General features: G+C 34.3%; 2 protein-coding genes across 4 annotated transcripts; one reads left to right on the top strand and one right to left on the bottom strand.

Moving 5' to 3' along the window:
• Window positions 1-57: 57 nt before the first annotated feature.
• LOC143347782 (ubiquitin-conjugating enzyme E2Q-like protein 1) lies at window positions 58-4,704 on the top strand. Of its 2 annotated transcripts, none has more exons than XM_076777305.1 (4): window positions 58-368; window positions 1,006-1,281; window positions 2,475-2,882; window positions 3,071-4,704. In XM_076777305.1, exons 2-4 carry the CDS (start codon window positions 1,030-1,032, stop codon window positions 3,197-3,199), a joined length of 789 nt encoding a protein of 262 aa, XP_076633420.1. In that variant the 5' UTR covers window positions 58-368; window positions 1,006-1,029; the 3' UTR covers window positions 3,200-4,704. The 2 variants fall into 2 exon arrangements, with proteins under 2 accessions (XP_076633420.1, XP_076633410.1); XM_076777295.1 differs by having other exon boundaries at window positions 993-1,281.
• A 180-nt stretch (window positions 4,705-4,884) lies between these two features.
• Window positions 4,885-16,569, bottom strand: Mnd (L-type amino acid transporter minidiscs). 2 transcript variants are annotated; one of them, XM_076777281.1, is made up of 9 exons: window positions 16,221-16,569; window positions 15,789-16,086; window positions 12,600-12,818; window positions 12,135-12,405; window positions 11,409-11,532; window positions 9,994-10,194; window positions 8,811-8,960; window positions 7,936-8,113; window positions 4,885-7,773 (listed from the first exon to the last, which is right to left on the bottom strand). In XM_076777281.1, the coding sequence occupies exons 2-9, from the start codon at window positions 16,054-16,056 to the stop codon at window positions 7,712-7,714; spliced, it is 1,473 nt and encodes a 490-aa protein (XP_076633396.1). In that variant the 5' UTR covers window positions 16,057-16,086; window positions 16,221-16,569; the 3' UTR covers window positions 4,885-7,711. The 2 variants fall into 2 exon arrangements, with proteins under 2 accessions (XP_076633396.1, XP_076633386.1); XM_076777271.1 differs by having other exon boundaries at window positions 15,789-16,545.
• Window positions 16,570-16,713: the final 144 nt, after the last annotated feature.

The following is a 16,713-nucleotide window of genomic DNA, read 5'->3' as shown; positions in this document are numbered from 1 at the left end:
GACTTTAATTTCTAAATGAATTTATGAATCAAACATACGTACAAGTTAGTTTATGAATCAATATAAAATTTACGTCTACGCGTTAACTAACGTTTCGTGGACGAAAGGTATTTGTTCGTAAGACGGCCCTGGTAAACGAAGGTAGCAACCCTTTCCGAACTACGCGCTCGAGCAGTTCAATGAGGGTGGAGACTGCGCCGTGTTCTATCGTGTCTTTCGTCTCCCGTATCCTTGCATCTGATACAGTTTTTCCTGCGAATTATTTATTCTTCGAAAAACAAAGTGTTATATGTTAACGACATTAAAATGTTTTGCAAGCAATTGGACGTCTCTTCGTGGAGGAAGCCTTGATCATCGTACGAGAAAGGGTGAGCAACGCAGTGTAAAAATAATACTAAACAGCTGCGGATGCTGCTATGACGTTTACCGAACCTTTATGCAGCTTTTCTCAGACGTTTCTTTCGTAACGATAACATTTAGCATATTTACAATCTCCCGGCATTTAACATACATTTCGTCCATAAATTATAATATTTTCCCGATTTGTACAATAACAAAACGTTAAAATTCCGTTTTCAGAATGAAAACAATATAGATAATGATATCGATAACGTTTAAAATGATTAAGATTTCTGAATAGCAAATTTTAATCGTGTAAACGGTCACGAACGCGATGCGAGACAAATAGTTTTTTATGTAAAACAATGTATACGTGTTCGATTTAAAAATCGCTGCGATTTAGATTAAAATTAATTATCGAAATCGAAACGAAGATTAACACACACTTTAATATTCGCAAAGTATCCGTAAAATAAATTTCCTTTTTTTTTTTGCGAGCACTGCACGCACGAACAAATTTAATTTGTTATTTAAATTAATTTAAATTAAATATTATAAGTTTGAAAATTTACTTGTAATTAAATTGCACGTCTAGAGGTTAACAGATCTTAATAAAATTTAACGGATTAATTTAATAGCAATTTTGATTTAAGATTGTAAATATAGAGCGTTAAAAGTAGCCGCCAAGCCATGTCTACGAGATCAAAGGAAAAGGTCGTAGCCGCTTTCCGGAAAATCTTTCGAACCTCTGAGAAAATTTCCGACCAGGAAGCCGCGAGCAGTTCAACGAGTTCTCCGTCGAGAAGGCTTCTAAGTCGACATCATCGTCCCGACGCAGTCACACCGTCTGACGGCGTGTCGACCGAAAATTCAGACGCCAGCAACTCCAACTACGGAAGTTGCTTCTTTAAATCAAAGAAAACCGCCGGCAGCACCGCTCAGGTACAGGTATGGGAGATTCTAGAGGTCAAAATAAGACGAAAATCAAGAATACTAATTTCTTGATGGAGGCTTCGTTAAAAAGTTATTAACGTTTAAAGTTCCGTCCGTACTGAATTTTTTTCTAGAAACTGAGTAGGATTTCGGGGGTAGATCTATTGACCAAAAATTATTGTAATTGACCCCCGCAACCGAAAATAATTTTTCCAAAACGATTTGAAATTTTTTTTTTTCCGTCGAAAAATTTCACACCTTCTCGAATTTTTTTCTCGAAAGTACGTAGGATTTCGGGGGTATGTTTATTCACCAAAAATGATTGCAATTGACCCCCGCAACCGAAAATAATTTTTTTAGAATTAATTAAAAATTTTTTTTTTCGTCGAAAAATTTAGGCACCTACCTACCCACTCCCTTGTCGATTTTCCTTAAAAATTACTTTTTCATTTTTAGTAATTTTGTTTGACGCCCTACAGAAAAGTTGTCTAATACTTTTTTGTAGGTACCCATGAACTCTACTTCAGAAAAAAGTTTCATTGAAATATATTCACAATTGTGGGAATTATGGCTGTTTGAAAATTGGACCATTTTTATGGGGTTTTTCACATTTTGCGGGGTCAAGGACCAACTTTTCGAATATTTTTACAATTTCTACATATTCTCTAGCAAAATACGCGTCGTTTGCTTTTTTAAACATTAAAATCGTCCAATCCGTTCAGAAGTTATGACATTTTAAAGATTCGCATGAAATTTTAGGGAAGCATTTCTGTGGCCTCACATTAGATTTTCGGTAAGGAATTTTTTTCTCGAAAATGGTTATGATTTCGAGGGTATGTCTATTGACCAAAAATGCTTGTAATTGACCCCTGTAATTAAATATAATTTTTTTAGCATGATTTGAAAATTTTTAATTTCGTCTAAAAATTTCAGTACCTACTCGAATTTTTTTCTTGAAAGTGGATAGGATTTCGAGGGTATGGCTAATGACCAAAAATGATTGTAATTGATCCACACAACCGAAAATAATTTTTCCAGAATGATTTGAGATTTTTCAATTTAATTTTATTCTTGATTTTCGTCTTATTTTGGCCTCTAGAATCTCCTATTAAAATTTTTCCCAAGGGTGGCCGAACACCCTGTATATGTATATTTCGATGATATTAACCTGAAACGGAATTGTAATTCTGAATCCATTTTAGGGCGCTGTTGTAGTACCGGACAAGAGGGTTCGTCTACGTCGACTAATGAAGGAACTCAGCGAAATTCAAAGGACGCAACACCGGCTCGAATCGACCTTCACCGCTGAGTTGGTCAACGACAATTTGTTCGAGTGGCACGTGAAACTGCACAAAATCGATCCGGAAAGCGAACTAGCAGCAGACATGAGGGAGCTCAATATACCTTACATACTTCTCCACGTCGTATTCCCGGAGAATTTTCCGTTCGCCCCTCCCTTCATACGTGTTATTTCTCCTCGAGTCGAGAGAGGATTCGTGATGGAAGGCGGCGCTATCTGTATGGAACTCCTCACACCCAGAGGATGGACCAGCGCGTATACCATCGAAGCCGTGATCACGCAATTTGCTGCTAGCATCGTTAAGGGCCAGGTGAAATGATTTTAGCTTTTCTTACCTACTGACTCGATACAATTACAATCGCTTTTTGCTCTTAACAACTACCACGATTCTGCATTTCTTACTGTTAACCGAGACCGAGACCGAGTCTAAGCACAACTCGAATAACTGTTGTTTGATCAACGTCTTTAAAAATCTGCTAAACGCGTTCAATCTTTCAGGGTCGTGTTGCGAGGAAACCAAAAGCGAACAAAGAATTCAATAGGCGCTCTGCCGAAGAATCCTTCAGAAGTCTAGTGAAGACTCATGAAAAATACGGTTGGGTCACGCCACCGCTTGCCGAGGGTTGATCGTTCCGAACTCGTTAAAAGAACGAAAAACACGATTGCTATTTACAGAAATAAACCGCTACATGCAGGTTTTTAGTCTGTGAACTATATTGGTTTCATATACATATACGTATATATTCTTTTTTATGGACCGTGAAATTGCAGCATGATTTCGTTACGATTTTGCGGTGCTTCTACGACAAATACATATACTGTACGATAGTTGAGAGAGGAACGGGAAGCGATAGTGAAATTTATAAGTGGTTCTAGACGTTTGTCAATTCGGTTCAAACAATAGTGATAATGTTTACGATTGTTTGATCATTAAACCATTAGTGGCTTTTGTTTAAGTCTCGTATTAAATCGACCGTCGTGAAATTGTCACTATTTTTGTTATATGTATATATGAATAGTGAACCTTTTGGACAGACAAGCCATTTTTTAATCCTTATACAAAGAGCTAAAATAATATATAAACATTTCTGTTAATGTATTATGAGATTTGTATCTTTTAACCCTCAATTTTTTCTTATTTAAGAATGGAAATAATTAATGTTAGAAAAAAAAAACAAGAATTTTATGGAACATAATTATATCTAAAGATAGAATGATTCTGTGAATGTAAGTCACAAATTTGATTATACTATTAATTGAGATAAAGTATATTATGATAAAAAAAAAAAAAAAAAACATACAAATATAAAAATGTAATACAACGATGGTGTAAACCAACAGAAGCAGATTTTCAATATACAGGGTTTTCCAAGGAGGAGGATTATAGACTTTCAGGGTATATGGTAGTTGCTAAACAAAGTAAAAAATGCTTTGTCAGTGTAGTATTAAAAAAAAAGAGCCTAATCAGAGATGTAAGCAATTTTTAATTTTGGCAACATAGGTGACTTCTTCAGCAGTAGGATAAATGTTATACCATATAGTAAATAAATAAATTAACAATTGTATTTAATTAATAAAATATGTCTATCGATTAATTCGAACGATGCCGGGAAATTTTGGAAGCACGTATGGAAATAAAAGATAGACAATATTTTTCGTAGACATCAAATTATAGTAATATAATTTTATATTTAGAAATGATATATATAATAAACAGCAGTAAGTAAGTCACTAATATGTTACTATAATCAAAAATCGCTTTTAAATCTGACTAAATATATTTTACTCGATTTAGCGAGTATTACGTGCCATCAAAGTCTCTAACCTTCTCTTCAAATAGTCTACCAAGAAGGATGTAATTTTCAAATATAACATTTTATTTATTTATTAAAACACTCGACCTCGTTAAAAATCTAATGCCACGGAAACCCATAATACATTTTTATATTACGATAGTTAATATTTACGAGGATAGTCGAATTAACTTTATTCCTTGTTTTCCAGGCGATGTCTAACATGCCTACAATACAACAAATTTGAAATTACAATTATGTTACTTCGTTCGTATTAATATGTACAATATCTTGTATTTATTATATAGTATTGCAAATATATATATATTGCAGTTTTCATTTGATACTTTGTATTTATTAGCTCTTTTGTCAAAAAGTATAAAGTTACCCAATAAAATTTTCATTTATAACTTACCATTTTTATTCGAACTTGTTCCGAACTGTTGTAAAAAATGAATTAAACGAAAAATTTGTTTCGTTAATACATTATTTATTATATTTATCGTTACAATATTTATTGCTTATACCACTCTCACCTTTACACACGTTTCCTATTAACGTTTTATACTTTTTTCATCGTACTTTATTTGCAAGTTATTCTTTTTATCATTGTAAATTAATAATGTCTCGTAAGTTCAATGTATAAATTTAGAAACTGACCATGGTGTAAGACACATCGATCAGCCATTTCGTGAATCAGTAAGCTCAATTAATAACGAAACTCTGTATTTCATTCGCTAGTTTTACTCTACTCTCCCCTACTTACTCTAAAAATATGGTGTAAAAAAAAAAATAGCTGAATTTATTCTAGTCCTTAATAAACGTATTATACAGGTTCAATCATCAATTAGTTACATGTTCTTTTTAATCAAATATGTAAAATTGATTAAATTTAAACGCAACCGTATTTATATTTAAAATATAAATATATTAACTAAATTGGTAATTAATTGTTTTACAGCATTAAATTTGGTTAAAAAAAGTATACAGATTTAATAACATATTCCGAATAAAAGCGTAGTCGCTTCAAAAAATCTTCGGTAATAAATTCTTTGTTTGCACGACACATAAAGCACATTATCAGTCGTTTTTATGAATGTACGATCATTGTAATATGTTTTTGCTCTATGTTAACACAAAAGATAATCCAGAGTAAGACTAATGGTTTTTTAATGCTATTAAAGCAATCAAATATTCCATTAATTATTAATTATTGTCCAAATTAAATGCAAGCATTGCAGCTAAAATGCAATATCACTAGATTAGATTGATAATTTGTGGTGATGATACGAATTTAACAATATACAGCTATAAATATTCGATGTAGTTATACACAATATAAAATATTACAACTTGACACTACTTGTTTACATTGTATAAAATATTAATTATCTCTTAATATAATATGTAAAACACTATTCAGTTTTCCTATTTTTAAATGCACAATTTGACCAGATATGTCATATAGTAAGAAAAATACAATTGCGAACTAAGTGAATTTCGCATCAATATGTAAACGAACAAAGAATATTTTTCCTTATACTTGAAAATGAGAGAAAATGTTTTCTCATAAAGATCAGATTTCTGTAAAATATCCCGCAATACAATTCTACTATTTCTCACTTGGATATTCTATAAATAATTTACCGATAAATATAATTTAAAATAAAAATATGGCAGATAAAAGGGATATACAAATTACTATTAGTAGTTTATCAACGATGTTGGTAGTAATTACCTATCAAACAAAGCAATCTATCAATACATAAATTGTGATAAATAATTGATAGTTGCTCGTATTGTATATACAATTAAATATGTAGGACTACATTTTTATATTACAATATTACGTGTGTTCAATTGATCAATTTGACATTACTATAATTACCATTACCAAACACAATTATTCATAAATAAATAAAATTAAGATAATTGTGCATAAAAGTTTCCTAAAAGTATGATTATGATTTAAATAGCTCTGTGTGTGTTATTAATTTTACGTATTACCGATCAATTGTAATCATAGTACTTATTTAAAACATATTTGGCTAATACATATAACTCATGAAAAGAGACAAAGGAAGTCGCATATTTTGTTAAGACCTTTTTGTGCCTCCTTAAGAATTTCATTATTCGGTTATATTTATACTATAGTTTAGAGACAACCTTATTGGCTATAAGGATTCGATGAACACAATCTGATAGGAATTAAGAGGTAATTTTTATAGAATTAAATGTAGACAATATCTTGTAATTATTCTACACAATTCTCACGACTAAAAATCCGTAGAAAATTATTGTAAACGTGTAATAGAAGACTCTAGTAATTGACACGGTCAATGAAAATTTTACATACAGTCAGACATACAAATCCACAAACATCCATCTATATAACATAATATGGAATACTAAAGTAAGGATGCATGCTATTATAGGACTGTTTATGTTTGCAATAGAGCACCAACAAAATATGTACGACACGAATAATTTTTGTATACTTTAGTATACTTGTATGTAGATTTTCGTAACTGGTTGTACGTGATATAGAGCGAGTGTAAAAAATATTGGCACAAATAAATTCTGAGAACACTTTGTATAGCTCCGTTTGTTAATAAATTTTCATATCACAAACAATTTGTACATGTTTCTAAAAATGTTTGGAGTAAATGTATTGCGTCGATTATAACTGAAGATGTTCAATTTATTCTCGTTCATAAAAATTCTAATTCCAATACTCTACAAATGTATTTGTATACTTTTTCGTAAATTCATTTAGAAAATACTAGTTACATGCTATCGCACTATTATTACGATTATTTCTATGTATTATTCAATGCATTTTCTGAACGTTATTTGAAAAAAAATCTTTTCAATTAAGAAATAAATGTTGTTGCCTGAAATAAGCAGTATTTCAATTTACTATTAATTGACCAAACGAAGAACCTAATCGTTTCTGTAAAGAACATAAATATGCGAGTTCATTTTATATAAAATTTATTTTAGACGTTTCCAGAAATGTGCTCAAATTTTTGTATTAAAATTTATCAGTAAACGGAGCTATAGAAACGCATTTAATTCTGACTGTAGATACGTCGTGTATAAAAATGCGGTTTACTTACTGTCGCATGATTCGCTCATTTATACATTCCGCGTGAAGCAACAGATTTCATTGGAATGTTGTACCCAGCTCTGTCGAGACCACATGATTACTTTTCTCAACGATAAAATGTAATTATCGTCTGGCATTAGAATTTACAAGCAATCGGGTCGATGGACCGAACGCAGCATACATTCATACTATGCAAATTTCGTATAAAAATATACATTGGCATATGCCATTTCGTTATCAATCATTTTTCTCTTCTTGCACACACATGAATAGTTTCGCACACATCATGTTAAAATTATCTGTAACAGAAAGAACAAAAACTCTATTATTCGTGTAATCCGAAATAGATTATTGTTCAAGTAACTCTGAAAACTAATTTTAAAATAATGTATTCCGAAAATTTCTTAAAACGCCCAAGTCTGCATACGAGAACACAAAGTCTTTAAGTAGATGTTACTTACGAGACGTCCTTACGAGCCATTTAGGTTTCCTTTTCCAGTGAATAAAGATCCAGTATACAGGAAAGCCAGATAAAATAATTATCACTCCGACGCCAACTTCCCATGGCGATACGTAGCAGGGAAGCGTTACCAGAAAAGCACATATTATAAAAAATATAATAGGTAAGACGATCGAGACCTGTAATTATACGAGAAAAAAAGTGTTTTTTTTTAACACTACATCCAACAATTCAGTTTTCATGAAACAACAAACGAGTTGAGTTCTTCTTCGTCTTCGAGTATAATATGTTTTACAAATTTTTTAAGATTGTCGAAGATACCGATATAAACAGTTTTGTAAGAACAGCAATTTTTTTATTTTTTTACTAAAATTAAGTTCCTACAAAGCACACGTGTTCAAATTTACAGATACATACTTGAACTTGAATTGCTCACGACAATATCGCTACTTCAACAACTACATACTCTTTCGTTTATCGATGTTTACTCGTTGATTATCCTAGACATTATCTAGTTCGAAAACTCATGGGAATACAAAAGATATGATAACATTTCTAATGGTATCGACACAAATGCCGAAACATAGAGCTCGTTCCGATTAACGAAAAATATTTTCAAATTAATATAGCAGAACGTCGATTTCTCGAATAATCGATTCGTGAAAACCAAAATTGCGAATATGTAATAAAACAATTTTGAAAAAAGACAATCAATATTTCTTGGATTTAATTAAGTTTCCAACGCTTCAGCGATATAGATCATCTTGATTTTAAATTCTAATAGTTTCGATTTATTTATAAAAGTCTACGCGTTGCGGTGGAATTAAAAAAAAAAACGATTGCAGAGCGACGGACAAGGTAAAATTTTTTACGTACCTTTATTGGTCGTTCGCGATCGGGACTTTTGTAGCGAAGCCAGAGGAGACCAGACACGGAGAGCGTGGTGAATAGTGCCTCAACGAAGCTGACATAATTGATTAGCACATAGACATCCTCTATGATCAGAAGTGCCAGGGTGATAATGCACTAGAAACGGAAATTATAGTTTAACGCTTCAGCTCGAGTTCGAGTACAAGAGTGAAATAAAAATTCAACTTGTAAATTTGTTGTTGTTGTTGTTGTTGTTGTTTTTTTCCAAATTACGTCGAGATCTTCGGCTTTGAAACACATATGTGTTTTACGAATACATCGCGAACGTGAAAATTTGTTGACTTTAATATTATTAGACTTTACGACGAATCGGACTCGTCATTGCACGACAAGCGGTTAATATAATTTAAAATTTGAATAACCGAGTTGCTTGTGCTTTAAAAGGCTGTCATTATCGATCATCAAAGAGACCGTTAACGGAATGAAAGATCCAATTTATTGCTCTCAATTAGCAAACGCAAATCAAGATGACGGTGAATAGACCACGTTATGCACACAATGATTGTATAATGTTTGTTTCTCGCTCAAGTTCTTAGGATTTTGTAAAGAAATAAACGAATAGCATTTCATGCCTTCCGATATCGGTAATTTAATTGTTATAAAAGATGTATTCGAGAAAAATGAACACCGATCTATATCGTCGAACGCTTTCAATGTCGAAAAGAAATATCCTGTTGTACTTTATAGTAGAAACACTCTTCGTGATAAATGTATTATCGTTGTTAGTTTGATCCAAATATGTCAATCAATGACAGCGTTATCTGTTATCTCGTACACTTCTAACTGAAACGCAGAGAAAGTTCACAAGTTTTCTACAAACACAAGATAAATTCGTCTTTAACCTGGATTTTATTCGAGAATTTTTCTAAATTTGCAGTTCGCGCGTATCATCGCGAGTTTCAAAATGCGATCGATCATTCGTTGGATAGAAAAATCAGACTTCGTGACACGCTGTTTGTTTAATTGCACACGCTACAGAGATATTTAGCCATTCGCGATTTTGTATACAGGTAAAAACACGTTGCAACATCGTCTGCAATAACATACAGAATGCATACACCTGATAGTTAAATTCTCAACCCTTGCGTATCGTTAGTAATAGGACGAAAACACAAGAGAAGACACTTACGAGGAAGATGAGCGACGGCATCGGCGTTAAGTTTCGAACATTGATGAGGGAAATTGCGGATGGTAAGTGCCCGTTGCGCGCACCTACGAAAAACAATCGCGACGACGCGAAAATCGCTCCGTTAAGCGCACCAAACGTCGAACAGGCCACAAAGAATGGCATTATCCATGACATCACGCCCAATAATTTATCGCCGAAAGTCTGCAAATAAAACGATCGTCGTGTGCGAAAGATAAACTGTTTAGGTTGTTATTACAATATTCGTTTGCAATGTTACTTGATCGACTATTGCACCTCTCGTTCGTGTCTTGAATGCATCGGGAACGAGAGACGACAGAATCACGAGCTAAGATACGTTGATGCGAACAAAGCGAGACATTTATTTAACGCCTTTCCTAGCCAGTAGATGTATTTTTGTAATTTTAGTATGTTTCTTTTAAACAACGAACGTAAAACGTCATTTTACACGAAACAACTAAAATGTGACTTACACCGCTGTATGGCTATCGTGAGATGGAGACCATTTTATGCGTCGTGAATTCGCTGTTTGGACTTTAGACAAGTTGCCAGGCGATGCCAGTTTTTTTTTTGGGAAAGAAAATCATTTTCAGCGACGAGGCTCATTTCTAGCTCAATGGGTTTGCGAACAAACAGAATTCTCGCATCTGGGGACCTTAAGGACAACATTACTCGTGTTATTGGTAAAACAGAGTCCTCGGTTATGCGAGAATTGTCATAAAACATTGAGTCTCTCGGATACAAGCTACAAAACGAAGCCGTGGAGGATATTTAAACGATATTGTTTTCCATACTTAGTGGCATCGAATGTACTTTACGTTTAAATAAAGATTTTCACAATACTTCGCATACAACTTATTTTATACAGGGTGTTCGGTCACCCGTGGGAAAAATTTTAATGGGAAATTCTAGAGGCCAAAATAAGACGAAAATCAAGAATACCAATTTGTGGTTGATGTAGGCTTCGTTAAAAAGTTATTAACAAAATTAAATTAAAAAATTTCAAATCGTTCTGGAAAAATTATTTTTGGTTGCGGGGGTCAATTACAATCATTTTTGGTGGATACACATACCCCCGAAATTCTACGTACTTTTAAGAAAAAATTTTTTTACCAAAATTATACCGTGTGACCGGAAATGTTTCTACAACTTTTTAACAAAGCTTCATTCAACAAATTAGTATCCTTGATTTTCGTCTTATTTTGGCCTCTAGAATCTCCCATTAAAATTGTTCATCAAGATTTTATTCGGATAACGGATAAAAATTAGAAATTTTATTTACCTCGATGAATAAATATATACTCGAACACGAATTTATCCAGATAAGAGATTATTTAAATAAGAAATTATTCGTATAAGAATTTGTCTGAATATTCGTAAAAATTTAAAAAACTTACGACAGCGACAGCGTCCGATGCAAGAATTTCGTCTTGCGTTAACACCACGAAGTAGGCAACGTTCGCTAGGACATAAATCACGGTCACCAGGGGTAATGATATACAAATTGCCTTCGGAAGATTCCTGGAAAAATAATAATTAAACGTCGCGCACGCTTTATACGCAATAATTCACGTATTCAAATTCAAATCTGACAAAGATTTTTTTGTCCCAATTTTCAATGGTGTCGAAAAAGAAATAGTATAAGATTTAATTGTGAAATGACAAAATGAAACAACACGAAATTTAGTTAGATACGCGAATATGTCATTCACGGTTTAAATATAGCTCTGTAACTGCATAAAGATCCTTCACCGATGCACCACTTTTATCCCGATTTAAATATAGACTTCTTCGAGTTCGCGTACGTCTTTGTTTCAGACAAGATGCAAAAGTTCGATCTACTTAAATCCTTTTTCTTTCTTACGCGTACGCGTGAGGACACAGTGTCAGAAAGTCACATAAGCGAGAGAGACAGAAATATAAACGGTAAAAATGTGTGTTATTATTTATGTCATAAACCTTTTGGAACCAAGGGTTAAAAATAATGATAAAAAAAAAAAAAATTCTATGTTCTATGTGTAGTTTAAGGATCATTTCGAACGGTATCTTTTTTTTTGACACCCTTCATGATATCAGATTTTGAATAAAAATATTAACGAGCGTAATTATTGAACGATAATTACTTGTACGGATCTTGCAATTCCTCGGTAACAAAATTTAGGTAATTCCAGCCTGAATAAGAAAACAATCCCGAATAAATGGCTAAAGCGATATATCCAGGTTGTGTGCTGGTCCCGTCCATAGGATGACGGAAATTCTCTGCGTGGCCCATGCAAAGCCACCAGAGTCCAGCAACCATGATAATCAACAGCGCGAAGATTTTAGTCCCGGTAAAGATGTCTTGCACTCTGGTGGCCCATTTTACGTTGTAACAGTTGATGACAGTCAATATACCTGCGAGGAATGATTTAATTATCTTATCTCGACTCGACGTTAATTATTAAATTTTCATGACCGACAAAACGAAAGACGGACGTTGCTCGAAACCATTTTGCAAATAAAACATTCGTTCGAATTGTAAAAATTTTCTAATTTTGCTAATTGTTTCGAGCAATATATTCGAATCGACTTTTAAGTACTGATCTTACAGGTAATAACAGCTGCGAGTAAACGAACTGCTGCGTACGGGGGCACGCAACCTGGCCAGACTGGTTGTAAAATGTATTGTGCGAAAGTTAAGGCTGTAATTGCGTTTCCGGTTGGAACTAGGATGAACAATGCTACCCAAAGGTACAGGAACGCTGGTAAAGGTCCAAAAGCGTCGCTAATATACGCGTAATCGCCTCCAGATTTTGGAATCATAGTACCTGAAAATTATTATCATAATTCCAACTATTTCCGATAAATAAGTCCGGAATAAACGGTCTATCGATTCACGAAAATTTTACTTTACTTTTTATTTGCCTGTTATCGTAAGGGAAACACAACGCGATATTTCTTAAAAATTATTTGCGCGCGATGGTATCTTGCAGAATCAATAGTCAGTTAATATGACGGAACATACAGTGTACTAACTGTTTCTATTTTTAAAAATTCAAACGACAAGATAACTGTCATATATTTTAATGAAAAATATTTTTACTGCTTTAAGGTACACGCGACAGTAGACAATTCGATAAGTGTGTTCTCGATAAGATTATAAAGAAGAAAGTTATATTAACCCAACGTCAAGATCGAGTCGTATATACCCGAACGCAATAGAAGGGTTAACAGGGTTTAACGAGACGTTTTCTGTCTACAATGAAAACAGGCCGCATATGTAGAAGTCGCTAAGTATCGTTCTTCCACGAGAAGAAGGCACAGCGTGTTTACATCCCCACTCTTGCTTGCAGTCCGCTGATTGGCTGTCGCCGATCTTCGTCACCGTTCTCGACCAATCCTGTGAATCAAACATGCTGCACCTTCTTCTCGTGGAAGCACGGTAGAACCGGCGGAATTATATACAATTAGTTGAGTCGATAAGTTAATAAAGCATCGTTTGACCTTTTTACAGAGCTCAAAGATCAGGTCAGATTGACTGCGTCGCTACGATACGGTTTAATTGTATTAAACCATCTCTCGCGGGAACTAAGCCATGCGTACGTGTGCTGTCTTTTATTTTTCAGGTTGTCATTACGACAACTCGATTATTTTGTAACTAACGTAGATTGATTGCGGTTCGTAAAGGCGTTAAACGATTCAGTGACGTCGGTGAACGGCAGCGAGGTTCTTTGTGGAAACAAGCCGTGGCAGGAAAAATTGCGAGAACTCGCCCCACGAACCAAGTCGTGCCATAAACGGAGAAAGAATGCAACGTACAGACCGAGATTTCATACGCGACCGCGTGTTGGTCGTAATTAGGCAGCACGAGCGAACAACCAATAAGAAACGTAGACAGATAATCGACGGCAAGCTCGAAGAACGTACACGCGCTCGGTTCCTTTTTCTTGCATCGAAAGGACGAGCGAATATCGTAAAATCAATAAACCAAGGAAACAAAAATATACGTTTTACCGACAGAGAAGTGACAAATGACGAAAAAACTCAGCAGATTGCGCCCTAAGAAAAATTCTATAAATAAAAACCTATTATACTTGTATGATCCTGCAAGTTTCTATTGGAGTTATATAAGTATATTTTTGTACCTACGTCTACGGGTTCGGTCCTGTCTGAATTTTGAGTCCTGTCTGACTATTGAGGCGTCCATCAGCCCCCTAATATAGCCTTAATCAAATGCAGTTATGATACCGACAACCTGTTGTCGCCACTGTATATGTATATATAATCTAATTATGAGTTCCATGATTAATTTTAAATTTCACTGATATGTAAGTCACCGACCGAAAATTATTATGTTATGGTCTGGGTTAGAAATTAAAATATTTTTAATAAAATATATAAAGTATGACTTTGTCAGACTAAATTAACTGTTTGATGCAGTTCAACATTACGGGCATATAAATGCCATTCGACGACCAATCCGTTTTCCCGCTTTATTGTTCTGGTTGAATTTTCATAGTACGACCTTCATAAACTATTATTGATATACGACTTTGCAACTTGCGTCAATGTTGCGGAAAATGTATATATCATAAGTAAACTAAGAAGCCGACACAATTGTTAAAAGTAAGTGTTCTACCACCGATAATGTATTTAATATTTATTAAAATTATCGATATTTAACTCGTGATAAAATACGAATTTACTTCCAAATATTTTTATGACCGCGTTAACTGATATATATTATCTGATTTCTGTATCCTGCTGTAAACAATACAAACTCTCGTTATCTCGTCCACGAAGTCTAATATTAATACAAAGTAAATGCAAATTTATAATCTTCGATTAGTACTACAGTATCAGTTATTCGTAACCTGTTTTGCATGATATATATATTTATGCGTGAGTTATCTATGCCAGATTATAAACAAGAAAATGCAAACTTCGTATACAATGTAATACTATTAGAACTTGCTACATATTTTCTTTACTTCGAACGAAACAATTTGTGCAGAAAATGTATTCGAATTAGATTCTAACGGTAAGCTCTAAAGATATTTCAGTCTACGGAAGAAAAGTGTTCTGCACTACCTGCTACGGATATCGAAACGATAACATATGTAATCAGAACGAATTTATAGCAGTAAAGCAGCTACGAGTATTAAACAAAAATCTTACACAAAGGAAAACTAACAATTACATTCGTTCGGGCCAAACTTCGTTTGAGTTAGTAAAAAAAAAAGCTTTCAATTTCTTAATGCCAGAGTACCTGAGTCGCCTGACGAAGGATGGTGATGCAAGAGTCGAAAGGTCTGTCTTCAGACACACAGCATTGCTTATTTGCAATGCAATGGATTTAAAATATCGAAACATTGATAAATGGCATATTCGTATCTTTTATTTAAACTTACTGAAAAAAACCACACGTACCGCAATAAGCACGATAATATTCATTAGAGTTTGCGGTAAACGTGGTAGTAAACTTTTTGATAAACTTTTATTTTCAGATTGTTTGAATTTAAGCAAGTGCAACGTAATTTACGTAATTGTATACGACTTTGATATATGTATGTTTTATATTTCGAAAAAGAAATATTACTTTATTAATATTTATATTAATCGATTAATAGAATCTTCGGATTCAATTGTTTCTATTAAACAATAAATTATTCGATACTTTCTTACGAACTTCCATTCGTTTCCTGATGAAAGAACACAAACGAGTCCGCACGGTAATTATAAATTAAACATTCGCGTTATTTGCCGCTTGAAACAGCTGCTTCGTTTCTAACACTCACCCAGTTCCGCGTAACATAATGCGCCAATGAGCGACAACAGTCCAGAAAAGATCCAGACTATCAGAGCCTGACCCACGCTTCCACTGTTCTTTAAAACACCCTTTGGCGAAACGAAGATTCCGGCACCGACGATGATGCCGACGATGATCGCTACACCATCCCACAGGCCGAGTTCTTTTTTCAGCTTTACAGCTTCGTCGTCGTCGTCGTCGGTGATTCTCAAGCTCTTCAAGACCTGCTTCTCGGCCGGTGCAACTTTGTCCGGCATCGTGTCCCGTCTTCCGGCTCTCGAAAATTACTGCTCGTTAGATAATTTCTTGTTAACAGTCGAAACAGCACTGAGCGACGCGATCATACCGCGGTGCTCGACACGCTCGATACACGTGTGAAATAATAGAGAGAGAGAGAGAGAGAGAAACAAAATGCACGCACACAAACAATACCGGCTTTGACCGCGTGGCGTCGTTTACTCGGCGGATACACGTGCGTGCGACTGCGGTCCACTCTGTAATACCGAAAGTGGCGCCGTCTGTCGACGATCATAATTCTCAGTACAAGTACAAGTTGCGCGGAAGTTAGCGCGGGCTTGTTTACCGTTATATACCATATACGCGTCACACGCTTCGCCCTTTTCATTGAATTCCCAATCAGCTGATACCCTATTTATTCCTATAGAAGCGCGGGAACTTGCACTGTGCAAACAGCAACTCGTATATCCACTAGAAGAACACAAGAATATACACCACCATACACGAAAGTATTCGAACGCTTGCATTTATACATTCAACTAATGAAACATGTATGTTTTACCGAAGCATTTGACATAATACGATACATACAGTTAGGGACAAAAAGATAAGACATCCTACGTTCCTTCATCTTTCGCTATATTAGCTGACGAAAATGTACATTTTATAAAATCAGC

Source organism: Colletes latitarsis, chromosome 2, assembly GCF_051014445.1.
Source record: "Colletes latitarsis isolate SP2378_abdomen chromosome 2, iyColLati1, whole genome shotgun sequence".
Classification (NCBI taxonomy): domain Eukaryota; kingdom Metazoa; phylum Arthropoda; class Insecta; order Hymenoptera; family Colletidae; genus Colletes; species Colletes latitarsis.
This window is presented reverse-complemented; position numbering and strand designations above follow the sequence as displayed.